This window comes from Canis lupus, chromosome 9 (genome assembly GCF_003254725.2).
Source record: "Canis lupus dingo isolate Sandy chromosome 9, ASM325472v2, whole genome shotgun sequence".
Lineage (NCBI taxonomy): Eukaryota > Metazoa > Chordata > Mammalia > Carnivora > Canidae > Canis > Canis lupus.
In genome coordinates this window covers 57,161,251-57,186,151 of record NC_064251.1, presented here as the reverse complement: position 1 = coordinate 57,186,151, position 24,901 = coordinate 57,161,251, and the positions used below count along the sequence as shown (strand labels likewise).

Below are 24,901 nucleotides of genomic sequence, written 5' to 3'. Positions count from 1 at the left end.
TAAGGCACTATTTACATAGCATAAAAGTCAACAACTGTAAGCATAAAAATTTGATGACTTAGGTCGAATGTATACACAGCTGTGTACCCACCACCACACAAGACATAGGACATTTTCATCACCTCTAAATGTTCCTTCGTGTCCATTTGCAGTCAGTCTTGTCTCTATAGCTTTGCATTTTCTAAACTTTTATAAAATGGAATCATATAGTTTGTAGTATTTTGTATCTGGCTTCTACAACTTACCTGAGTGCTTTTAGGATGTATCCATGCTGTGTGCATTAGTGGTTCATTTCTTTCAATTGTTGAGTAGCGTTCCACTGGACATTTGGGTTAGTTCCAATTTGGGGCTATCATCACTAAAGCCACTGTAAACACTCGCATACAAATCTTTGTGTGAAGTGGAACTACTGGGTCCTATGGTAAGTTTATATTTAACTACTGTTAAGAATCTGCCACATGGTCTTCCAAAATGGTTGTACCATTTTGCATCCCCATCATCTGCATACAGGAGTTCCAGTTGCCCCACATCCTCAACAGCACTTGGTATTCACTATCATGAATAAAACCATTTGTTCATTTTAATTTTTTGAAAGTTGTCTTCTAGTCTCTGCTTTTTTGATTTCAATTAATCCGGTTGTCTTAGTCTTCCTCTTTTATGCTGCTGGTTTAGCTCAAGAATCTGGGGAACTTTGGTTGCCCATACTTAGGAATGAAGAACTAGGGTGGGGGCGGGGGTTACTACAGTGGCTGGTATGTGTGCCCTACCTCGACTCCTGTTCTCAGTTCTGTTATAGTTTTGTTCCCTTTATGCATCTTCCCTGTCATATCAGTGGTAACTAGAGGAAGAGAAAGGGGAGTTGAGTCCACCAGCTTGAAATGGAAGCTCTCTTCATTCTTCTAACGATTTGTTTGCCATAAAGTCATAGCGTGTGGCAAAGAGCAGGTGCTTAAATATTTGTTAAATTCAACAAATTAAGAGTATTTCATTGTCTAAATATGTCAGAACTAAAATAAATCAGAACTTAAATCAACCTCACATTGTTCCATATTCAGACTGCTTATGATTTTCTTATAATTCTGCTACTACATCTAGAGTTAGCAAGATGAAAGAGATGGAACAGATGAGAGATAGAGGTGATAGAGAAATGAGAGCATGAGATGAGAGAGATGGTAGAGATGGAAAAGATGACGGTGATAGAGACAGAAAATAGAGATGGAGGTGATGTGGAAGAGATGGAGGTGGGGTAGACAGAGATGGAGGTGAGATGGATAGAGACAGAGGTAAAGTGGAAGAGATGGAGGTGATGGTGACGGAAGTGGACATGGTTAAACTTGTGGGCAAGGAAAATATTAGTGTGGCTTCAACTCCACCTTGGCCTCTTCCCTCCATAACCCAAGGTCCAGAGCCAGTGCAGCATGGTGGTTACGAGGCAATGGGCTGAGTTCAAATTCTGGTTATACTACTCACTGCCTGTGTGACCTAGACAAGTCATTTAACCTCTCTGAGCTTCACTTTATTCATCTATAAAATGGGTATAATGATGCTCCCTCCCTTATGGGATTGCTGTGAGGATGAAAGAAGTTTGTAAAGCACCTAGAACTAAGGTTGGTACAGAGTAAGTGTTCAATCGATGTCAGCTGCTGGGGATGGTGAGGCTGTGGTGAAGACTGGGAGTTGTGTGCAAGGTGTGATGCTCAAGGGGTGCCCCAAAGGGACATGTGAAATCTTTACACATTTTTCTGTTCGTATTCTATTTCCTATCCTGATTCCTCAGCAACTCCTACTCATACCATCTCTTGACTGCTACCAGCATCCACTTAGACGTACCAATGACTGTGGGCACACATTTTTCAGAGGTTTCCTTAAGACTTCCTTGGGGTCTCATCAGAGCACAAGATGCTTCGGGGACCAGAGCCAGCCCGTTGACAGGCTTGAATCCACCCCTGAAGCCCAGCCCAGCAGCATCAGGTACAGGACCTGGACAGCAGATGGAACATTCCCCAACGGACAGGTGCAGCAGCAGAAGCAGTGCTTTACCCCTCCCAAAGTAGAAATCAGCACCACCACCCACACCCACCCCACCTCCCATCCCTGCCCCAGGGAAAATCCTGACGTCTGCATTCTTGAGACAAGGAATGCCCTAACGACACCCAGTGACCATAAGCGGAACTGCACCAGTTGAGGAGTGAAGCACTCCGCTACCTCCCAGCGGCCCTGGTTGGGATCCCGAGACTGAGGAAAACCCGCTACTGCCCACTGGACATTCTGGGGCTAGCACCTGCCGGGCCTTGTGGCCATGGGCAGAACAGCACCAACCGTAGGGGGATAGGAGCCATGGAAGGCAGGCAGCCTCCTGGAGCACGAAAAGGCAAGGAAAGCGATTCTCCCCGAGTGTCCAGAAGAAACACAGCCCTGCCCACTCCTTGATTTGAACCCAAGGAAATCCATCTCAGACTTAGGGCCTTCAAATCTTTGAGCCCAAATATGCAGCAGCCCAAGGTAGAGGAGATCAGTGGGTGTGGCTCGTCTGATGGAATAAATCCCGGTAAGACTCAGAGAAGACCCACAAACTTCAGATAGTTCTTCCAGCAAAAACGCAACCAGCTGGGGCTGAAAGGGGCAGGCAGTACCAAATGCACGGCCTCAGGAACTCCAAACTCTTTTTTGCTTCCTGGGTAACACATTTCCATCTTCCTAACGTCAAAATGCTTCGGAACTGAATTAGTGATCAGAAAGTTGCCCAAATAGCGAATAATTTTCAACAAGGCAAGAGGGGAAAGCGTCCTCAGCCCTCCGAGGAAGCCAACCGAAATATCCTCCGGCACAGCACGGCAGCCTCCAAGGGACAGAGTATCCAGGAGTCTCCTCCCACCATAGTGCTGATGGGACCCCGCGACGCCCTTCGGGGCTTCCGATCCCTGAAACGACCGCGCACGTTCTCTCCCGCGGAGAGATTTTTTGCTCCTGCGAGTTTCAGGGCACCAGCCCGGGGCTGCACTGTTCACATGAAGGGCCCCTCCCTCCCGGCCCTCACTCTTCCCAAACTTTCCACACGGCTCCGGAGGATGCCGAGGATCGCGTTACGAGACGACCCCCGCGACCCCCGCTACGGTGAACGCTGAACCACGGCGGAGACCGGCTGAAAAGAAGCCGCCAGCGCCAGCGCCAGCGCCAGCGTAGGTCTGCGCCTGCGCCAGAACCACCGCTCCCAGGACCCTTCGCGGCCAAGCTGCCTCCCCGCTTCAGAGGCCCCAGCCAGGGGGTTCCGGGGGACCTGAGACGCATGTGCACAAGCGTGGTAGGAAACAGATTCCGGAAGCGGAAGAGGCGGAGCCCCTCTGGGAAGTGCGGTCCGCAGGGCTGCGCGGGTCGCAAACCTAGCGCAGAGAGAAAAAGATTTTGACCGGGAGCTAACCTGGGAGACTTCTGGGAAATGGAGTCCGGCGGGCGAGGAGGTCCACACGCAGGACCGGAAGTGGCGCTGTTGGAGCGTCCTCGGGCGCGGGAGCTGGGCCTGGCGTCTGGCGGTACCTCCGACCGCAGTTTCTGAGCTCGTGATGGTAACCTGTAGCGTTGCGGGGTGGCCGGCGGCGGGTTTTTCCGCACGGCCTTCTGCTTGAGACCCAGTCGGTGGTTGCGCCACGAACTCCCGAGCCGCGCGGCCTGACTGCCGCTGGGGAGACGGAGAGACCTGGCTGGACGGGCTCGACCCGAGCTCCCCAGGGCTCAGCCTCGCAGGCTCAGCCTCGGCCTCCGACGGGAGAGGCTGGAGAGAGGAAGAGTCCAGCCTGGGAGCAGCAGAGCAGGCCAGCAGAGCGCGGCTGGGGCTCAGAGAACTGGGAGGCGGTGGTGCGAGGTGGGACCCAAATGCTGGAGGAAGGAGGTGAGGAGCAGTGAAAGGAGAGGTTTGCAGGGGAGCCGGCTTCTCCTTCCAGCTTGCCCACTAATGCAGCTCCGTGGCCGGGACCAGAACTCTGCGGTTATCCTCTCCTCAAGAGGTTGAGGAGAGCCTTTTTCTGAGTAAAGCATTTTAGGAGCAGGAACGTTGGAGGCGCTCAGGCCTGAATAATCTCGGAGTATCCTGCTTACCCCAATCTGCTTGATGGACTGATGGTATTTATGAGTCGAGGGAAAGGGACCCCGCAAAGGAAAAATGGGACGACCCAGGGTCTCCCGTTGTTTCCGATCTTCAAAGCAGCCGGGGAGTCTCAGAACAGGAGCCCATTGGCTCCACATGGAACTGAGGGTCAGTTCAACCTAGTTGGACTGTAAAGTCCGAGAGGATAACTGGGGATTTGGAATCAGAAGGCCAGGATCCTAAGTGATGACGTACCAGTTAGGTTTTTAACTCGTGTTTCTTCGTGGAGGAAAGGGTAAAAATAACGTTTCCTACCTTGCTTACCTCTAAGAACTATAAATATCAAATAAAATAATATGTGTTTGAAAGCATCTTGAACGATCGATAGAGCAAATGTATATAGAATCTTAACCACTGAGGCCTGTGCCATCCTCCTCTAGATCAAGAGGTCCCTGTATTGGTTTGTAACTCTTCAAGTGCAATTTCACATCCAGAATTTGGTGTTGTCTTCCCCCAGAGACCTGGGAACAAGCAGGATGGTTCTCATCCTCCTAGTACTCCTTTGGTAACTGCCAAAGAGGACAAGAAGGTACAATGGCGTCAGGTACAACTCAGTAACATAAGGTCTAAACTAACACCAGTATCCAGACCTATGTACTTCTTTTTTGAGGGCTATATTACCTCTACTATTTTTTTTTATTATTATTAAGAGAAAACTCACATGCCATAATACTCACTTCTAAAGTCTACAATAAAGTGGCTTTTAGTATAATCTCAAAGTTGTGCAACCATCACCAGTACTTAATTTCACAACATTTTCATTACTCTTAAAAGAAGCCCATACCCATTTCATCAGATCAAACCCAGAATGGGGCTCTGTGCTGAGCGTGGAGCTGCTTAAGATTCTCTTCCTCTGCCTCTCCTCCCCGCCCCCATCTGCGTGTTTGCACACTCTTTTTTTTTTTTTTTTTTTAAGATTTTATTTATTCATGAGAAACACAGACAGAGGGAGAAGCAGGCTCCATGCAGGGAGCCTGACATGGGACTCCATCCCGGGTCTCCAGTTTCACACCCCGGGCTGCAGGCAGCGCTAAACCGCTGTGCCATCGGGGCTGCCCTGCACACTCTCTTAAAAAAAAGAAAAAAAAAAAAAGCCCATACCCATTAACCATCACTCCTCATTCCCTCTAACCCCTAGTCTCTCTGGATTTCTACTTAATGTTCAAGGATTTGCCTATTCTGGACATTTCATAAAAATAGAATCATAGAATATATGTGTCTGGCTTCTTTCATTTAAAATAATGTTCCAAGGTATCTATGTTGTAACATGGATGAATGTACTTCATTCCTTTTTATGGCTGAATAATATTTCATTGTATGGATATACCACATATTGTTCCTCAGTTGTGAGGATTTGGGTGGCTTCCAGTATTGGCTATTGTGAATAATGCTGCTGTGAATATGTGTGCACATATTTTTGTGTGGATGTGTTTTCATTTCTCTTGTTTGTGTAACTAGGAGAGGAACTGCAAGGTCATATGGTACTTCTGTTTAACTTTCTGAAAACCTGCCACATTGTTTTCCCTAGTGACTGAGGCATTTCACAGTCCTAGTAGCAATGTACAAGGGTTCTTTTATATATATATATATATATATATATATATATATATATATATATATATATATATATATACAAGGGTTCTAATTTCTCCACATCCTCACCAAGACTTGTTTTCCATCTTTATTTTAGCCATTTTAGTGAATGTGAAGTATCTTATATTTATTTGATATGCACTTTTCTTTTTTTTTTTTTTTTTTTAAAGATTTTATTTATTTATTTATGAGAGACACAGAGAGAAAGAGAGGCAGAGACACAGGCAGAGGGAGAAGCAGGCTCCATGCACCAGGAGCCCGACGTGGGATTCGATCCCGGGTCTCCAGGATCGCGTCCTGGGCCAAAGGCAGGCGCCAAACCGCTGCGCCACCCAGGGATCCCTGATATGCACTTTTCAAATGACTAGTGATATGAACATCTTTTCGTGTACTTACTAGCTCTTTGTACATCTTTCTTGAAGAAATCTATTCACATCCTTTGCCGCTTTTTAATTGGGTGATTTGTCTTTTGTTTCTGAGTTGTAAAAATTCTTTAAATATTCTCGATCCTAGACCTTTAAAAGATAGATGATTTGCAGACATCTTCCCCCATTCTGTGGTTATCTTTTGACTTTCTTGATAGTATCCTTTGAAGCACAAAGTTTTTAATTTTGGTGAAATTCGGTTTATTTTTTGTTATTTGTGCTTTTGGTGTCATAGCTATGAAACCCATTGCCTAATCAGGGGTAATAAAAATTAATACCTAAGTTTTTTTTTTTAAAGATTTTATTTATTTATTCATAGAGACAGAGAGAGAGAGAGAGAGAGAGGCAGAGACACAGGCAGAGGGAGAAGCAAGCATCATACAGAGAGCCTGACGTGGGACTCCATCCAGGGTCTCCAGGATCACGCCCTGGGCTGCAGGCGGCGCTAAACCGCTGCGCCACCAGGGCTGCCCCCTAAGTTTTCTTCTAGGTGTTTTAGCTTTTATAATTAAGTCTTTGATCTAGGGACGCCTGGGTGGCTCAGTGGTTGAGCATCTGCCTTTGGCTCAGGGCGTGATCCTGGCCCGGGGATCTCTCTACCTATGTCTCTGCCTCTTTCTCTGTGTCTCTCATGAATAAATAAATAAAATCTTTTTAAAAAAATAAGTCTTGCATCTATTTTGAGTTAATTTTTACATGTGGTGTGAGATAAGAGTCCACTTGTCCTAGCACCTTCTTTTTTAAAATTCTTTCCCCCATTTAATTTCTTGGGTGGGACTCATGTTGAAAATCATTGTTCAAAAATATATGGATCTATTTCTGGACTCTCCATTCTTTTCCACTGATCTGTATTTCAATCCTTATACCAGTACCAAACTATTTTATTTTTTTATTATTATTATTTTTTTTAGATTTTATTTATCCATGAGAGACACACAGAGAGAGAGGCAGAGACGTAGGCAGAGGGAGAAGCGTGGGATGTGGGACTCAATCCCGGGACTCCAGGATCACTGCCTGAGCCGAAGGCAGACACATAACCACTGAGCCACCCAGGTGTTTAATTTAACCAAACTATTTTAATTACTATTTTAATTACTGTTGCTTGGTACAAGGTTTTGATAGTGTGAATGTGAGTTCTCCAACTTGTCCTTTTTCCAAATTGTTTGGCTCTTCTTAGTCGCTTGCATTTCTAGATGAATTTTAGGATCAGCTTAATCAATTCCTACTTAAAAGTCTGCTGTTATTTTGATAGGGATTACATTGACTCTGTAGATTAATTTGATGAGTATTGCCATAGCAACATTACTGTCTTCCAATCCATGAATCCATAGGATGTCTTTCCATTTATGTAGATCTTCTGTAATTTCAATAGTGTTTGGTAGCTTTCAGTGTACATGTTTTACATTTCCTTTGTTAAATTTATTAAGTATTTTGTTCTTTTAATGCTCTTGCAAATGGAATTGAGGTGTTTTTTTTTTTATTTCACTCTTGAATTGCTCATTGCTAGTGTAAGTACAGTTGGAGAAATGTCTATTCAAATCCTTTGCCCAAACTTAATTGGGTTGTCTTTTCATTATATATTCACCTTGTATCTTGCAACTTTGCTGAACTTATTTAGCTGTCATAGGATTTTTTTGGTGGATTCCTTAAGATTTTCTCCTCCTCCTCTTCCTCTTCTTTTTATTTACTTTTTCTTTTTTAGCAAGTCTGGTGTTCTTGTTTGTTTGTTTTTGTTTTTGTTTTTATTTTTTAAGTAGGCTCCATACCCATAGTGAGACTTGAACAACTCTGAGATCAAGAGTCACATGCTCTACCGCCTGAGCTAGCCAGGTGCCCTCCTTAAGATTTTATATATACAAAATCATATCTACAAATACTGATAATTGTACTTCTTCCTTTCCAATCCAGATGCCTTTTTTCCCCCCTTCCTAATTTTCCTCACTAGAACCTCCAGTATAATACTGAATAGAAGTGGTGAGAGCAGATATCCTTGTCTTGTTCCTGATCTTAGGGGAAAGGATCAGTTCTTCACTGTTAAGTATGATGTAAATCTGGGTTTTCTGTAGTTGCCTTTTGCCAGGTTGAGGACGGTCTCTTCTCTTCCTAGTTTATTGAATGGGTATTACCAGGAAAGGGTGACAGATTTTGCAAAATGGCCTTTTTAGTGTTCACTGAAATGCTCTGTGTGGAGTCTTTTCCTTTTTATTACCTTGGTATATAATACAGATTAATTGTTCTATGTTGAACTAATCTTGCATCCCTGCAATGAATCCCACTTGGTCATTACCTCTCTTGATTCGGCAAATGTCCTAAATCTCCAAATGAACTCAGCAGCAGTAGGTAATAGTTGTAAACTACGTACTTACACTTCAGGCATTGTACCAACTGCTTTGTCTGCATTTTTCATTTTACTTCCCAGCAACTTTTCGAGGGATTATCATTCCCATTTACAGATGAGAAAAATGAGACTTGGAAAGGTTATAGGATTTGCACACTGCTGGTAAATGGGGGAGCTCTGCTACTTGAGAGTCTGTTAGTCTAATGACTCCTGTGTCTGAGTGAATTGATGGGATTTCTGAAGTAAGAAGGGGAATGGGGAAATGTGTAGCCTCTGGCAGGTCTGCAGATTCAGCCCCAGTGCCCTGTAACTGGCAATGTCCTTGGAACCCCCTTCTTCAAAATGAGAATATAAGACTCTCTAGCTTAACTCTGGGAAACGAACTAGGGGTGGTAGAAGGGGAGGAGGGCGGGGGGTGGGAGTGAATGGGTGACGGGCACTGGGGGTTATTCTGTATGTTAGTAAATTGAACACCAATAAAAAATAAATTAAAAAAAAAAAAAAGACTCTCTAGCTTGACGAGCTGTAACTTGTGAGCTTCATTGATTTCTCCCCCTTTCTCCAGAGCCACCTTCTCCAGACCCTGCCCTTGCCCAAGAGGAAACCATAGAAGATGAAGGAATGGCAGCTAGTCTCACAGTTAGAGCCCAGGTAAGTTCTAAATTTCCTCTGAGAGGCAGCCCCCCGCCTTTTTTTAATATTAAGGAGTTTTTTTGTTTTTTAATTACAAAAGAAATTCATGTTTATTGTAGAAAACCCAAAAACCATAGAAAACACACCCAAAAACTCATCCTTATTCCCATAGAGAAATGATACACTTAAACATTTTCATTTGCATCTTTTCAGTCATATTCTTCTTTTCTTTTTCAGTGGGGGATTATTTTTTTAAAGATTTTATTTTTAGGGCAGCCTGGGTGCCCTCAGCGGTTTAGCGCCACCTTCAGCCCGAGCGTGATCCTGGAGACCTGGGATGGAGTACCGTGTCGGGCTCCCTGCATGGAGCCTGCTTTTCCCTCTGCCTGTGTCTCTGCCTCTCTCTGTCTCTCTCTGTCTCTCTCATGAATAAATAAATCTTAAAAAAAAAAAAAAAAAAAAAAAGATTTTATTTTTAGGTAATCTCCACACCCAACATGGGGCTTGAAATCAGAACGCCGAGATCAGGGCAGCTCGGGTGGCTCAGCGGTTTAGCGCCGCCTTCAGCCCAGGGCCTGATCCTGGAGACCTGGGATCGAGTCCCACATCGGGCTCCCTGCGTGGAGCCTGCTTCTCCCTCTGCCTGTGTCTCTCTGCCTCTCCTTCTCTCTGTGTCCCTCATGAATAAATAAATAAAATGTTTTAAAAAAAAATAAAAAAAAAATAAAAAGAACGCCGAGATCAGGAGTCACATACCTCACCAGCTGAGCCAGCCAGGCATCCCCGTATTTTTCCTTCTCTACTTTTCCAAAATGGTTTTGTCCTCCTTTTAACCTTCTTTTATTTCCACTTCACAGAATGTGATGAATATTTCTCCCATTTCTATTAAGAGTATTCTACAGAATCATTTCTAGTGTATTCCATTGCATAGTCCCACCAGGATAGGAACTGTCTTCTCCCCTTTTCCAGATTAGACTAGATATTGGTCTATTTCTTTTCCTTTTCAGAAAGTTTGTGCTTGGATTTTTCTCATCAGTTCTCTTAGTCACAGATTTTTCTTTCTTAATTATTTGCTTTTACGTTTGTCAGATTTATTTTAAAATTCAATCTTTTATAACCTCTTGAGTTGAATTTCTAATTTATTTCCTTCCATTCTTGTTTATATTGAAAGTGTTCAGATCTTATTTTCTTAGATACTCCAAAATTGTCACTTTGGTTTTTCTGTCTGCTCATTCAGCCTGCCTGTGCTCCATGGGGACAGTGTGACTTTTGCCAACCCAGAGCAGCCAGTTATAGCATAAAGGCAGAACGCGGGGTTTGATGGCTCTATTAGTCAATCTTATTAATTAAATTGCTCAGTTCTTCATACCTATGTTTTGTTTTTTATTATGTATTAACCCTGAGTTATTTTAAGATCTCATAGCTGTAGTATTTTATGTTTCTTCTCGTACTTCCTACAGGTTTTTCTTTGTGAATTACATACCATTTCTTATGTAGTTCATGACACTTACATCTTTTATGGTGGCTTTTACTCTCTTGCCTGTCATAAAATGACCCAAATGTTTTAAATATTTCATAGTTTTCAAAGATGACCCTCTTTGTCCTGTTGTACTGCATTTCTCAGTATAAAGGCTGGATCGGAAGAACAGGTAAAATTAGAGGTTGTAATTTGGAAAATGATGCTGGCTTCAAAGAAGGCAGTGACAGGGCCGTGGAGAGACATGTGTGAACTTTCATGATACTGTGGAGGAAAATGAAGGCAGCAGTGGTTTGTGAGGAGCTGCAGGAGAGGGGAGGGTGACCTTCAGGTCTCTGACGTGGCCCATGAGGTGGGTGGAGGTACCATTACTTGCACAGAAAACAGACGCAAGGACCTTCTCTCCTCTGTGCCTGTGATCTTGGGGCGTCCCCTGCCTCAGATAACCTATTTCTCCATCTGACCACCTTTCTTCCAGGCCAGCTCAGCAATCACCTTCTCTCTGTGGTCTTCGTCCATCCTCCATGCAAGATTCCTTCTCTGTTATCCTGGCAGCTGGTCTGCCCATTTCACTGACATGTTATTGCAGGTGGCCACCTACATGGCTGCCTTCGTTGTTGTACTGTGTCATATCGAGGTTCACAGGAATACTTGTGAAACACTCTGAAAAGTTGAGCTTTCACATTTCCTTCTGATAGCTTGTTGCATAAACTTAGACATTCTAATTTTATTTTGTCTACATGGGCTCTTTTCGTTCCCAAGCACTGGTGTCTGTTCCTTCTTTTACATAGAAGTAGCTGCATGTGTGTTCTCTATATATAAAGTCTGAGAGAGTTGTAAACACAAAAAGAGACTGTATCTGTTTTGTGTGTGTGTGTCAGTATCCAGTTTAGTGTCAGGCACATAGGAAGTGATCAGTAAATGCTTCTCTTGAGCTGTGCGGACCTCTGTTGTATCCTCTGGCCTGCAGGTGAGAAGGAATGTGCTTATTGTTTCAGGGAACCATGCCCTTTGGCACCATGACTGCAGCTCTGACCCACCATGGCTGGAGGCCCTTGATCCCTGCTCCAAGGGGAACTCCAAGGTTCAAGGAAGGGATACCAGAAAATGTCAGGAATCTGGTCCTGCTGGGTAAGGAAGCCATTTGAAATGTAGAATCTACTCAGGTCTGAATAACTGTGGCACTTCCCAGGGTTGCGTGGTCCCGAGTTGCTCCAACACACTGGAGGGATGATGTTTCTTCCCAGTTCCCTATAGTAAAAGGCCTCTGCATTCTGAGTTGAGAAATAGGCAGTTTCATTTTGCTCCCTGCAAGACTGCAGCTCCGTGTTTTCTTGTTTCCCAGGAGGGGTGGTGTGACCTTCAGGCCAGTTCCTCCTTATTCAATAAGTTCTGTTTTTCTAAATAACTTGCTTTTGGGGCTTTACACCCCAGCCCGTCCCCAGCCTGTCCCCTCCCTGGCATCTCATCTGTCTTAAGTACTGCTACATCCCCAGTGCCTGGGACCAAGTACAGTATTCAATAAATATTTGCTGAATGAATGAAATAAATGACCTAACTGGTCTGCTTCCCCCTCCCCTGAGTTCTGGGTGGCTATTTAATCTAAATTTCTATAGCACTTGTTTTGCCCTTGACCAGGACTTCCGGTTTCCCAGCCTGGCATGAACTCCCAGTCGGAACAAAGGGAAGAAGGCCCATGGATGCTGGAAGGAGGAGGCCTAAGGAGTACCTGTCCCGGTAAGTGAACAGGCACTAAAACCAGTGAGTCTTGAGAGCAAAAGCCCTTTGGAAATAACACATTATGCGTTTGGTTATTTAACAACCCCACATTTTACAGATGAGGAAACTAAAGCTGAAAGAGGCTATCTTGCTGGTTCAGAGCCTCACAGCTAGAAAGTAGTGTGGTTGGGGTTCAAAACAAGGTCTGGATGATTCCATAACTCCTCCTGGCATGTTGGGGGGTGTTTGGGACCTGGGCTGGGGATGTTTAGGACCATAGGTGGTGGTGCTGGCCTCTGAGGGAATGGCCTCTTTGCTGGCCCAGCACGTTCTCTGCTTGGGGTTCACCTCACTGAGGCTCTCAGATGCACTCTTTTGCCCATACCTCCAGCTGTGACACCTACTGCTACTCCCCTCTCTGGTCCTTAATTGGATCCTCTCTCTCCCCACATTCCCTCCCCACCTTCTCTACATTGTAGACCCTGCTAGAATTTCCTAAAGGGCTCTTATTGATAACCTCAGGAAAGACAAAAGGGAAGCCATAGTTGCTATGTTTATCTGTTGCTTCTCATCCAAGGCTGCTCACTGCACCCCCACCCTCATGCTCTGGCCCCTGTGGATATGTGACCTCTGGCAGTGCCTCAGTAACTTTCCTGGGGTTCCAGCCACTTTTGAAATTTTGAGGCTTAAAGCATCAGAAGTGAAAATGAACTTAATAACTTTAAGGTAATAAAGCTTTAAATTTGTTTAAAAACATAGCCTAGTGCTTTACATCTTCATTTCTGATTATTGTTGCTGCAGGGCAGTGAAAACAAAGCCTCTGGTAGGTTTTCTGCACGTTGTCAGAACTTTCTCCTTCCCATCTTACTGTCCTTTCTAAACAGCCTGTCACACGTTCCCTCATCCCTGTTGTTAGCCAGGCATCGCTCAGACTTGCTGAAATATTGCCTTTGTAGGAGCCTCAGTGGTCCTGCTGCTTCCTTCTCAAGGCCCTGCTGCCCGCATCATGCACAGCCTTTTATTCCAGGCTGTACACCCTTGTATAGAACTTCAGAAATGGAATGTGTTGTTACATGGCTAGCGCAGTGGCTGCATTTTTCTGGAAAAAGTTTTCATCACAGCCTCAGAGTTTCAAGACTCTAAAAAGGTCAGATCAGCATGTTACTAGAAACAGAACTTAAGAAGGGGTGTTTGCACCAAGGGTCCACGCTGTGAGGTATTAGAATTTTGGTATTTTTGGTATAAATTTTGGTATAAATTTGGCAGGTTTGGATGTGGACCTGTGAAAGATGGGCTTTCAGGTCCTGGCTTGCTATTTATGAACCACACAGACTCAGACTAAACCACTAAATTATGTGGTCGCTTGTCTCTATCAAAAAATGTAGATAACAAAATCTTATTTTACAAACTAATATGCATGAAAAAAAGTTATCAGTGATGGAGTTCTGTATTAGCTATATGATCGTGAAGTAGTTTAAGGAAAGTTTAAATCTGGCTGTTGGAGTAATTAATACCCTGCTTCCGTGGGGTTGCATCTCTGCCTTGAGATTCACAGAGCAACCTGGGCCTTGCTCTTCCGCCATGGACTAAGGTTTCAGAGCCCTCCGTCACCCCATCCCATCCCGGCCACGATGGCAGACCTGGGTCTTTAAAGTACCTTTCACCTCACTGCCTGCTCTAAGAGCTTCTGCTGTGGGTGTTGACATGTCCCCAGGCACAGCTGCTCAATTTGCCTTTCTTCTTTTTTTTTTTTTTTTAAGATTTTATTTATTCATGACAGAGAGAGAGGCAGAGACACAGGCAGACTCCATGCAGGGAGCCTGACGTGGGACTCAATCCCCGGTCCCCAGGATCAGGCCCTGGGCTAAAGGCCGCGCTAGACCACTGAGCCACCCAGGCTCCCCAATTTGCCTTTTTCTCATTGAATTTGTTACTCGTTCAGTCAACAAATAAGCATTAAGCATTTGGTAAATGCCTGGAATTGCTTTAGTTACTGAAGGTACAACAGAGAACAAGACATAGTCTCTGCTTACATCCTGCGATGTCAGGAACATAAATGAATAAATAAAATTACTGATACAATGTGAGATGGTGAAGGAAACAAAGCAGGGTAAGAGAATAGTGACGGGGTACAAAGGTGAGAACGGGAATACAGATGGAGGTGGGGGGGCTCTTGTAAGTCAGATGACTAGGAAAGCCCCCTTGGAGAAGGTGACATTGGAGCTGAGGTCTGAAAGACGAGAATGAGCCAGCCGTGTAAGCGTCTGGGAGAGAAACGATCTGGGACACAGCATGTGCTGAAGCTCTGAGTTGTGGATGAGCCTGACTTGAAACCCCTAGGACTCAGTAAGCAGAGGGAGAGTGAGTGGCAGGGAACACAGCATACAGGACTTTAGAGGCTATGTAAGGTGTTCAGATTTTCTTCACATAGCCCCCTCAGGGCTCTGAGCAGGGAGGGGACAATACTTGATGTTTAAAATACTTGATGTTTTAAAATTGCATGTGAAGAATAAGACTTCCAAGGTTCAAGAGTAAGAGCCTGGAGATCAGTTAGGAGTCTGCTGCAGAGATTCCAGGGAGACGGGGTAGCAGGTAGGAAGGATTCAGGACATGTGAGGTATTAAAACTAATAGGATGTGCTAGTGAATTGGATGTGAGGGGGTAGGGGCATAAGGATGACCGTAGCCTGAGCAGAATGCTGAGCAGACACTGGCTTGAAAGGGAGATTCAGTTCTGTTTGGGGCACATTTGAACTCCTTAGTCTCCTACAGGAGCCAGGTGGAGAGGAAAGGTGGACTGAGGGACAATTCATGAGCACCAGTTTCCTGAATTGCTCCTTTCTCCCTCCACTGCTTTCCATCTTTTCTCCAATAGATGGTCAAGTTGTAGAAGCTGTGAAAGCCACACATGATCAAATACTGTACTACAGGGGATCCCTGGGTGGCTCAGCGGTTTAGCACCTGCCTTCAGCCAGGGCATAATCCTGGGGTCCCAGGATCAAGTCCTGCATCGGGCTCCCTGCATGGAGCCTGCTTATCCCTCTGTCTTGTCTCTCATGCATAAATAAAATCTTAAAAAAAAAAAAAAAATACTGAACTACATGGAGATACCCTGAACCCAAAATGGGGACTCCTGTGCTTATGGTAGATTGAGCATTAATACACAAGTGCTCTGGAGGGAAATCTGCTGAATGGGAAACCATTTAAGAAGGTTCACAAGGAAAGAGCCTGAGATAATAACAAGCACTCATCTAACATTTAACTGTCCCTCTACCATTTCGGTCCCTTACGTGTTTTAACTCCTGTAATCCTCGCAGCAATTCTGTGAAAACTACATTTGCAGGTAATAAATCTAAGAGACTAAAAATTTGCCCACAATCACATAGCTAGTAAGAGGTGGAGCCAAGATTTAAACCCAAACTATCTGGGACGCCTGGGTGACTCAGCCGTTGAGTGTCTGCCTTCGGCTCAGGGTGTGATCCTGGTCCTTGGATCGAATTCTGCATTAGGCTCCTTGCGAGGAGCCTTCTTCTCCCTCTGCCTATGTCTCTGCCTCTCTGTATCTCTCATGAGTAAATAAAATCTTTAAAAAATAATAAACCCAAGCTATCTGGGTCAAGACTCCATATAGAAATTCAAATAAAGGTCACCCAGAACTAACCTTGTTATTCTCTCCTCTGAGAGAAAAGATAGAAGCCAAAAGAGTCTTCAGGAAAATTGACCCTTGAGAAAAGCAGGGAAGAGCTCTGTAACCATCCCTGAAACTTCACCCCCTACGTACAAGCCCCGGTGTCCAAGACAAAGCTCCATGGACTTTGTTTCAGTTTCTAAATATACATTAGTCACATTTTAAAGTTTTCTCTTAAAATGAGGGTGATCCCAAAAAGGGTTAAGAATTATTCTTTTAAAAAATACCAATTTTCTGATCATAAAAGCAATGTTATTTATTCTATGTAAAGTAACTTTTTTCTAGTGAAAAGATGTTAATTTGAGATTTGGAACAGGATAAAAATCAAGGTCCCCTATCATCCCACCACATAGAGGTCCCTTCCATCTTCTTCATACAATAAAATGCAGTGATACATTTTTCTTTGTTTTCTAAAGATTTTTTTTTTTTTTTTACGAAATCTTTACCCCCCCACGTGAGGCTCAAACTCATGACCCTGAGATCAAGGGTCACAAGCTCAAGTGACTGAGTCAGCCAGAGGCCCCATAATGAGAAGGCTCAGACCAGAACTTGTGATACATTTTTCTAAAGTAGAAGTATAAGTTTACATGCTCCTTTTTTCATTTAGCAGTTATGTTTCTTTTTTTAGTTATGTTTCTTTTTATCACTGCATATTCTTTGAAAGGTTTTTGTAACTTTTATTATAATACTGACAGTGGAGAACATTAGAAAATACAGATAAGCATTGAAGGAAATAAAAATGCCCGATGCCACAATCCAGACAACATAGCTTGCATTCACACCATGTATCTTCGCAGCGTTTTCTCAATAAATGCCTTTCTGCAGAAGGAACTATAGTGTACCCATTAGAAACATGACCTCTGATTGCTAAATAATATTGGCCATAGTGTGGTCGTTCCTTTACTAAACATTTAGGTGTTTGCTTTTCTTTGGCAAATGATGCTGTGAGTACTTTTGTCAACATTTCTCATTAATTCCTTAAGATAAATTCTTACAGGTGCAGTTCTCATGTTGGCATTTTAGACTCTTTAACACACGCAGCCAGATTGCTATCCAGAAAGGTTGTACAGGTATGTACGATCTTAGGATGCTGCACCCCTACCAGTACTCTAGAATTAACCAGTTTGGGGCTGATTTGATGGGTGAAAAAATTCATCTGGCTGGCATTGATCTGGCTGCATTGATCATGAGCTTTATAAAGTGAATTATTTAAACCTGCCTAGCTGATTGCTCAAAACCACACCAAGAATTTTGAGACTAAGAAGGCAAGTGGAAAATCCCCAGTACTTGCCAAAGCAGAGCAAAGGCAGAAAATAAGGAAGGGAGCAGTGCATCTGAGGGCAATTAGGGTAAACTTCTGTATCCCTTGCAGCTTAGGAAAGGGAGTAAACCGTCCTAATGTATCTGAAGAGCCATCTTGGTCAGTATTTACAGTTTAGAACTGAAATGTGGGGCAGCTGTTCTGGGTGAAAGGGGTGGAGCATCAGACCTCTGCACAAGAGCTTGGCCAAACTCCATCGGCCTTTTGTATTTCAGTAGTACCTTTTCTTCCACCAAAGGGGGAAAATGCTTTTCTCAATATTTTTCAGACTGGAAGATTATGTCTGAATCACCGTCTGAACCTGACATTTCTGAAGACTCATCCCAAGACACAAATATAGAGCTGCCCCCTGGGGAGTCAGATCACAGGAACAGCAACCTGGGGAAGAGCTTCAACCTGAGACCAGTCCTTTCTCCACAACAGAGAGTTCCTACAGAAGTGAGACCCCAGAAATGGGAAACACATACAAAGAGCTTCAAAAAGAATTCCCCTATAATTAAGCCCCACAGAGCCAAACCATATACATGTAGTGAATGTGGCAAAGCCTTCAGTTACTGTTCTTCCCTTTCTCAGCATCAGAAGAGTCACACTGGGGAGAAACCCTATGAGTGCAATGAATGTGGGAAGGCTTTCAGCCAGAGCTCATCTCTCATTCAGCACCAGAGGATTCACACTGGAGAGAAACCTTACAAATGCAACGAATGTGGAAGAGCCTTCAGCCAGAATGCAAACCTCACAAAACACCAGCGAACTCATACTGGAGAAAAGCCCTACAAATGTAGCGAGTGTGAGAAAGCCTTCAGTGACTGTTCAGCCCTTGTTCAGCATCAGAGAATTCACACTGGAGAAAAACCCTATGAGTGCAGTGACTGCGGGAAGGCCTTCCGTCACAGCGCAAATCTTACAAACCACCAGAGGACCCACACGGGGGAAAAGCCGTACAAGTGCAGCGAGTGTGGGAAGGCCTTCAGTTACTGTGCCGCATTTATTCAGCATCAGAGAATCCACACCGGGGAGAAACCCTATAAGTGTGGTGCATGTGGGAAGGCCTTCAGCCAGAGTGCAAACCTCACAAATCATCAGAGGACTCACACAGGAGAGAAACCCTACAAGTGCAGCGAGTGTGGAAAGGCCTTCAGCCAAAGCACTAATCTCATAATCCACCAGAAGACCCACACTGGGGAAAAGCCATATAAATGTAATGAGTGTGGGAAATTTTTCAGTGAGAGCTCAGCCCTTATTCGCCATCATATAATCCACACAGGAGAGAAACCCTATGAGTGCAATGAGTGTGGGAAGGCATTTAACCAGAGCTCTTCCCTCAGTCAGCACCAGAGGATTCATACTGGTGTGAAGCCCTATGAATGTAGGGAGTGTGGGAAGGCCTTCAGGTGTAGCTCTGCTTTCATTAGACACCAGAGACTCCATGCTGGGGAGTAGCCAGAAATAGGACCAAGGTGGGTGGGGAATCTAGCAGGAAATGCAAGTAGTTTGAAAACATCTAGAGACCTCCTTGGACTTTTACAGTCTGTAACTCAGCCACATGCGAGAGTACCTTTAATAAACAGTCCTGATTTTACATGTTGCATGTGGAGTGGAAAATCTCAGGAGCTCTTCTCTCAGCTCTTCAGTAAGCATCAACAACCCAACTCAGATTTATTCAGTGACCCAAAGTGCTTTTTGTAGATCAAGCCCTGCAGAAACCATGGTTTATAAAGAGTAAGTGATCAATGAGTGAAGGGCTTAGTTCCTTCTTAAAGACCAGGAATGAAGCCAACACTGGACGGAAATGACATTTCTCCCTAATGGGTGTGTGTGTGTGTGTGTGTGTGATGGTAATTCAAATGAGGAAAGATTCCACATGCTAGTCTCATCCGGGATAGGGGAGGGATATCCACTCTAATGCTCTATATAGGAAAATCTAGACCCTGCTAGGCCCAGTCTCTACTTTGTGAGATGTTTGAGTGTTCACTACTGTATAAAGAAAACACCCAGGGCTTGCTTCAGCAGCACACGTACTAAAATTGGAATATTAGCGTGGCCCCTGCACAAGGACACACAATTCATTAAGTATGCTGTATTAAAAAAAAAAAAAAAAAAAAAACAAGAGAACAGGCTAAGCCAATGAAATCCCTCAGCAAGGCACACACCTCTGTGGACTCAAAGGACAATCTGAGGCCTTTCCCTGGCTCAGGCCAGTGGGTCCTTTCTCTGCCTAGTGAAGTTTCCTTTAGAGTAATTTTTTTTTTAAAGATTTTATTTTTTTTTTAATTTTTTTATTTATTTATGATAGTCACAGAGAGAGAAAGAGAGAGAGGCAGAGACATAGGCAGAGGGAGAAGCAGGCTCCATGCACCGGAAGCCCGATGTGGGATTCGATCCCGGGTCTCCAGGATCGCGCCCTGGGCCAAAGGCAGGCGCTAAACCGCTGCGCCACCCAGGGATCCCCAAAGATTTTATTTATTAATGAGAGAGAGGCAGAGACACAGGCTCCATGCAGGAAGCCCGATGTGGGACTCTATCCCGGGTCTCCAGGATCAGGCCCTGGGCTGAAGGCAGTACTAAACTGCTGAGCCACCGGGGCTGCCCTAGAGTAAGATTTTCATTGGCCTTTCTCCCTTTCCCAGTCCTGGGTTTTGCCTTTGACATCTCCTCTTCATGCATAACTGGCATGACTTCGTCTCAACAGTAAACCCTTGTGACTTGGGATTAGGTAAACATTGGACTTGGGAGTCAGACTCAACTTCATTGACCAAGGCCTTTGACTTTGGTTTCTTGGTGACTTAGCACAGGTCCTAGAAGGTTTATCCTTCCCACTACAGTTCTCCAACCCTACTTGTATGGGGTGGGGGGTTAAAACTCACCTAACTTTAGAGGCCTATTAACAAAATTATATACAGCAGGAATAGGACTAATGTCAAGGAAACTAAGTTCTTGGGTTAATTGTTCCTAAATTCCTCCCTCTCCCCTCTACCCTGTAGCCCCTCTAAGCTGCTCAGGTATAGCTTGCCCCAGTACCCAGGTATCTTGGTTCAATCCTTCACTCACACTAAAAGGAGTCATGAACTAGAGTCAAAAGGACTAGAACTAAGGAAAGAGGACAGACTCAGGAAAGGCAAAAACATGCCTTTAGAAAATAACCCTTAAGGGCTGAGACCAAGGTCAGGTTCCTTTATTTCCCACCAGTGCTTCTGAAGCCTGGCTATACATTAGAACAGACTGACGGCTCGCACTGAGGGCCACGGGACACTAGCCCACTCAAGAATTAAACTGGTCTGGGATAAACTCCTTGCTATGTATTCATACTGAGGTACAAGTTTTCTTTTTGGCAAAGTATTTTGTAAAGTGTGTATCTGTGTCCTACAAAAAGCACTGAAACTTACTTTCTAGGTGTCTTCTCTCTAGTTCCATACAGGGCAGCAATCTGTCACCCAGGAGGAGCTTGTTACCCAAACGGCTCCTTCTATAGTTCTGCCACCCTGGCACCACAGAGGAGCTAGCCTCCCCAAGCAAGAGGCCACATCAAAAGGTCCACTGGTTGTCAAATGATCCTTTATTGAAATATTTTCCTTTGTAGTTAACTCTGTGGGAAAGAAAAAAAAAATGTGTCAGTAGGACAAAAAAAATCTTATAGCCCAAACCCACTACTGACCATTTCTATTTAGAACTAGTCCAGCCTCTCTATGCATACTTTAGCCTTCCTCCGGCTCTCACCCTGCTTTAGGTGGCAAATGAAACAGAAGTCACTCACCGCTGGGCATTCCACTGCACCACTATTGATGTCATCTATGATGTCATGAGGGTGACGGCCATCAACATTGCAGCCCACAGACTGGGCAGTCCCCAGGATCTCTTTAATGGTTCCTATAATTAAGAAAAGTTGCCATCAGAGGGACTGCAATCCCTCAGTCCTTGGATACCATGGGGAAATACCATGGGGAGTTTCATCGCAGGTAGGGAGGAATTAACCCTATTTTATGGAGTGACATCTCTGCTGCTCTAATCCACAATTCAGAACTCGATTTAGGTATGTAAGTTCTTAATGCAAAGACTCCATGGGTCCCTTGATACCCAGATTTAAACACATCCAGCCCCAAATATTCACCGATGTCAATCCATTTCTTCAAACCCACAAGACCCTGCAACCCAACTACAGCTTACATCCCTTCAAACTGGGAAATTCTACCCTTGGTGAATACACCCCGTATAACAATTAAGGTGGTTCCATGTTGTCCACTTACCAGAAAGTTCTCTGGCTAAAGATCGGTGTCGCATCTGTCGGGCAATATTGACAATCTCATCAAAAGTGATATTTCCACTGTGCTTAACTGCAGAAAAGAAAAACAGCCTAAGTTCTATCACAACCCAAGGCCAGAGCAGACCACGTAATATGCTGCCTCATCTTAATTTCCAGGCTGTTCCCATGCTTTCGGCACAGAGTCATCCACATGAAGAACAACCCTGTTTCCTAAGCTGGGGTTTACTATCAGCTCACCACTGGATTGCACCAGCCAACAGAAAACTGATCAGGTGCAGTGGCGGGTGGCTGGGGCAAAATCAAGTCTTTGGTCATCTTACACAGACACATAAGACTATCATTTTTTTTAAGATTTTATTTATTCATGACAGAGAGAAGCAGGTTCCACTCACGGAGCCTGACGTGGGACTGGATCCTGGATCTCCAGGATCATACCCCAGACTGAAGGCAGCGCCAAACTGCTAGGCCATTGGGGCTGCCCAGACTAAACATGAAAAAAAGACCTGTTTATTTTACTGGGCCCAAGCTGTTCAGAGCATTACCCAGCTCAGAAGTGATCGGATTCTGGTTATCATTATCCCATATTCTACTAAATTACTATTTCCCTCCTGCATACAGAGTACGGCCAGCCCCCTACTAGGGATTGGGGAGAGCCACATGACACTTCTTGGTAGTGCCTGGCTCTCCAACAGCTTATCAGATCCCTCTGCCACCCCTAGGTTTTGTTAAAGGGAACACATGCAGCGAAGTTATCACTGGGTAGACACCACTCACAAATTACCAGGGAAAAGGCCACTCACTGTTTTTCTGCTTCTTTCTGTCTCTTGGTGGTTCCTTGAGGGCTTTGATAATCAGGGCAGAGGCAGAAGGTACCACTTCAATCTGCAGAAGAGATTCTCCATTGAATGAGCTCTACTCCACCTTACAGTGAGGACTGTCAATACTGCCATGCAACGTGGCTCTCAAAAAACACAAGCCACACTGGGTTTGCTGTGCATTCTCAGTTATTTTCACAATCTAAAACATGTCTAAGCCTAAGAGACACAAAGTGATTTACCCAATGTCACACAAGTGACAAGAGCTAATTAATATTTGAGTCCACATCCTTGCTCTTTCTTGATCCATGCTCTCAAGAGCCTTCCCCACATTTAAAATTGCCCTCAGCTCACCACTGGGGTCAGGTGGCAAAAACCTTCCACCCAGGAATCCCAAAGGGTTGCTACCTCTACCCTCCCCCTCAAACCAAGTACCTGGGCCTGTCTGTTCTGAATGGTCAGTTTCACTGTAATCCTTAGACCCTTCCAATCACCGGTTGCCTTGGCGATGTCATCACCAACCTTTTTTGGAGACTATAGAAAGAAAATTATTTATCACACTGTGCACTAAGTTGAAGTACAGTCTGAAAACCCATCCCTCTCACCTGGCAACACCCCAAACCTTCCTTATCCAATCGAGCACACAGGGCGCTGTTTAAAGCCAAGTGCACATACCAAATCAAGGCATAGCTACTGCAGCAGTATACACTGGGGAGATGAAGCTAGGGGTTAAGTTTGTTTGGGGCTGTAGGCCCAGGGTCATAAGATGGCAAAGTCCCTTACTTACCTACCCTCCCATAAGAAACCATGTGATAACGTGGGAATGTCCAACACTGGTTACATTCAAATCAGGAGAATCTTAGAAACACCAGGTTTCTGCAAGGATGGGATCTGGGCAAGTACTAGACTTCCTAATGACCATCAGCCTAAAGAGGAAAGCTGTTCAGCTGGTGCCAGCTAAGCTGAGAGCCAAGGACCAGCAGTAAAGAAGGCACTGGTTAGGCAAGACAACATGGGAACAATGTTTGGTTCAGGAGATCAAAGTTCAAGGAATAAAGGCCTAAAAAAAAAAAAAAAAAGGAATAAAGGCCTAACGATATCTGGCGAAATGCAAGCACAGTTAAAGCATAAAATGGATTAATGGGTAAATCGCGTGGTCATCAGTAAAGCTGGTCCTATTAACAAGTAGGTTACACAAGCTTACTATGTTAAGCTCACCAGGATTTAACTGACACCCCATCTAATCCTCCCTTCCGATATTTAACCTCACAGTTATGCCCATTTCCCTGACTAGAAAACACAAGCTAACTAGACTGCCCAGTGTCTCTAAGCTACTCTTCTAAACCTTCAGCAAGACCCCTGGCCCGTGCCTCAAGAACGGGGAAGGCCGCAGGTAAGACCCCAACCCTGGAGAGTGAGGTCACCACTTCAATGTAGCACGACCTTGCTACGGGAGCACGTCCGGTTTGGAGGCTCAGCGGCGTAGCAGGCGTTACCACCCCGTCAACGTCCAAGGCACCCCAGATCCCGCCTGTTCGCACAAGCCAGAGCGAAACCGCCCTCCACCAGGATGACCTACCAGACCCAGCGGGCCGATCTTCGGGGCCAGGGCAGACGTGGCACCGACCTCGCCACCGGTGCACCTCAGGTACACTGGTGGAAAGAAAAGAGGAGTGTCGCTGCAGAGGGAGCCCCCGCGCCAAAGCCTTCCCTCCGCCTCTTCTGGGGCCGCCCACATCACTGGTCAATGCTCGGGGCCGCACCAAGAGCCTCACCGGAGACAAGGAAGGCCACCCAACCCGCAGCTGGCGAGCCGCCTCCCGGCGTGGACCGCCCCATGCGCCACGTGGGCCAGCGGCCTCGGGTTCGGCCACGGCCCCGGAGTCCCTGGGCAGCCCGGCCTCCGGCCAGCCCAGCGCAGCGGGGAGCGCCCGGGCACAAACCTTACCCTTAGGCGTGCGGGCCGCAAAGCCACCACAGGTCGTCTGGTCCTCCCTCCCCATTTACACGTGGGGAAGCTGAGGCCCAGAGAGTTAGACACTTGGCCAGGGCCTCACAACCCTCATCGCGGCACGGTTACGGCCTCGAGCAGGCAGCGCCTTAAAAGCCCGACGTGGGCAAGGCAACGGCGGCTGAGCCGGGGGCCCACCGGGCTGCGGGGAGGAGGAATGCTCCATCTTGCAGCCCCAGCCACATCTAAAGCACGCACCGACTTTGATCTCGTTGGGGTCGAACTTAGGCGGCATGGCGGAGGCAGCTGGTGTCGGATGAACCCGGATTCGGGACGACCGAAGACAGTTGCACCTTTGCCTCCTCCGAGCCTAAAGCCAAAAGACCGGAAACGCTTCTGACTGCGCCGGATATAGGCAGAAAAGCGCGACTCTCGCGAGAACCGTGGGCTCCGCCCAGCCTCCCGGCGACGCCCTTGCCGCCATGTTGCTTGTGGGCAGGCGCCTGATGCTGACGGCTGGAGAGCCCTGCTCTGCGGTGAGTT

The 24,901-nt window shown here is 45.5% G+C and overlaps 3 protein-coding genes and 1 non-coding gene across 13 annotated transcripts in view; 2 read left to right on the top strand and 2 right to left on the bottom strand.

The window, feature by feature from the left end:
- Window positions 1-726: 726 nt before the first annotated feature.
- On the bottom strand, window positions 727-24,759 carry RPL12 (ribosomal protein L12). 4 transcript variants are annotated; one of them, XM_049114455.1, is made up of 8 exons: window positions 24,617-24,759; window positions 23,987-24,060; window positions 22,843-22,941; window positions 22,393-22,474; window positions 21,576-21,662; window positions 21,082-21,198; window positions 20,718-20,917; window positions 727-4,650 (listed from the first exon to the last, which is right to left on the bottom strand). In XM_049114455.1, the coding sequence occupies exons 1-7, from the start codon at window positions 24,651-24,653 to the stop codon at window positions 20,736-20,738; spliced, it is 678 nt and encodes a 225-aa protein (XP_048970412.1). In that variant the 5' UTR covers window positions 24,654-24,759; the 3' UTR covers window positions 727-4,650; window positions 20,718-20,735. The 4 variants fall into 4 exon arrangements, with proteins under 4 accessions (XP_048970412.1, XP_048970411.1, XP_048970413.1 ...); XM_049114454.1 differs by lacking the exon at window positions 727-4,650 and having other exon boundaries at window positions 20,478-20,917; XM_049114456.1 differs by lacking the exon at window positions 727-4,650 and having other exon boundaries at window positions 20,867-20,917; window positions 21,086-21,198; window positions 21,576-21,652; window positions 22,389-22,474.
- Window positions 3,424-18,913, top strand: ZNF79 (zinc finger protein 79). 3 transcript variants are annotated; one of them, XM_049114452.1, is made up of 6 exons: window positions 3,749-3,886; window positions 7,071-7,212; window positions 9,063-9,148; window positions 11,606-11,738; window positions 12,246-12,344; window positions 17,603-18,913. In XM_049114452.1, the coding sequence occupies exons 3-6, from the start codon at window positions 9,119-9,121 to the stop codon at window positions 18,772-18,774; spliced, it is 1,434 nt and encodes a 477-aa protein (XP_048970409.1). In that variant the 5' UTR covers window positions 3,749-3,886; window positions 7,071-7,212; window positions 9,063-9,118; the 3' UTR covers window positions 18,775-18,913. The 3 variants fall into 3 exon arrangements, with proteins under 3 accessions (XP_025330996.1, XP_048970409.1, XP_025330995.1); XM_025475211.3 differs by lacking the exons at window positions 3,749-3,886; window positions 7,071-7,212 and adding an exon at window positions 3,424-3,563; XM_025475210.3 differs by lacking the exon at window positions 7,071-7,212 and having other exon boundaries at window positions 3,752-3,886.
- LOC112677753 (small nucleolar RNA SNORA65) lies at window positions 21,748-21,877 on the bottom strand. Its single transcript, XR_003147185.1, has one exon. It is a non-coding gene; the product is annotated as a small nucleolar RNA SNORA65 (small nucleolar RNA).
- LRSAM1 (leucine rich repeat and sterile alpha motif containing 1) overlaps window positions 24,760-24,901 on the top strand; it is a 39,178-nt gene continuing 39,036 nt past the window's right edge. For 4 of the 5 annotated variants that reach the window (XM_025475209.3, XM_025475207.3, XM_035721490.2 and 1 more), the window contains exon 1: window positions 24,760-24,894. The gene's annotated coding sequence lies outside the window, so the exon portion shown is untranslated. The other variant, XM_035721488.2, reaches the window with a different exon arrangement.

What these genes read in the sequence shown, in the direction of transcription:
- ZNF79 (XM_025475210.3), top strand. An exon ending in CAGGAATCTGGTCCTGCTGG is followed by an intron (nt 11,739 to 12,245) that starts GTAAGGAAGCCA and finishes GCCCTTGACCAG; the next exon opens with GACTTCCGGTTTCCCAGCCT. An exon ending in CCTAAGGAGTACCTGTCCCG is followed by an intron (nt 12,345 to 17,602) that starts GTAAGTGAACAG and finishes AATATTTTTCAG; the next exon opens with ACTGGAAGATTATGTCTGAA.
- RPL12 (XM_049114455.1), bottom strand. Translation starts at nt 24,653, where the DNA reads ATGCCGCCTAAGTTCGACCCCAACGAGATCAAAGTCG. An exon ending in CCCCAACGAGATCAAAGTCG is followed by an intron (nt 24,061 to 24,616) that starts GTGCGTGCTTTA and finishes TCTTTCCACCAG; the next exon opens with TGTACCTGAGGTGCACCGGT. An exon ending in AGATCGGCCCGCTGGGTCTG is followed by an intron (nt 22,942 to 23,986) that starts GTAGGTCATCCT and finishes TTCTTTCTATAG; the next exon opens with TCTCCAAAAAAGGTTGGTGA.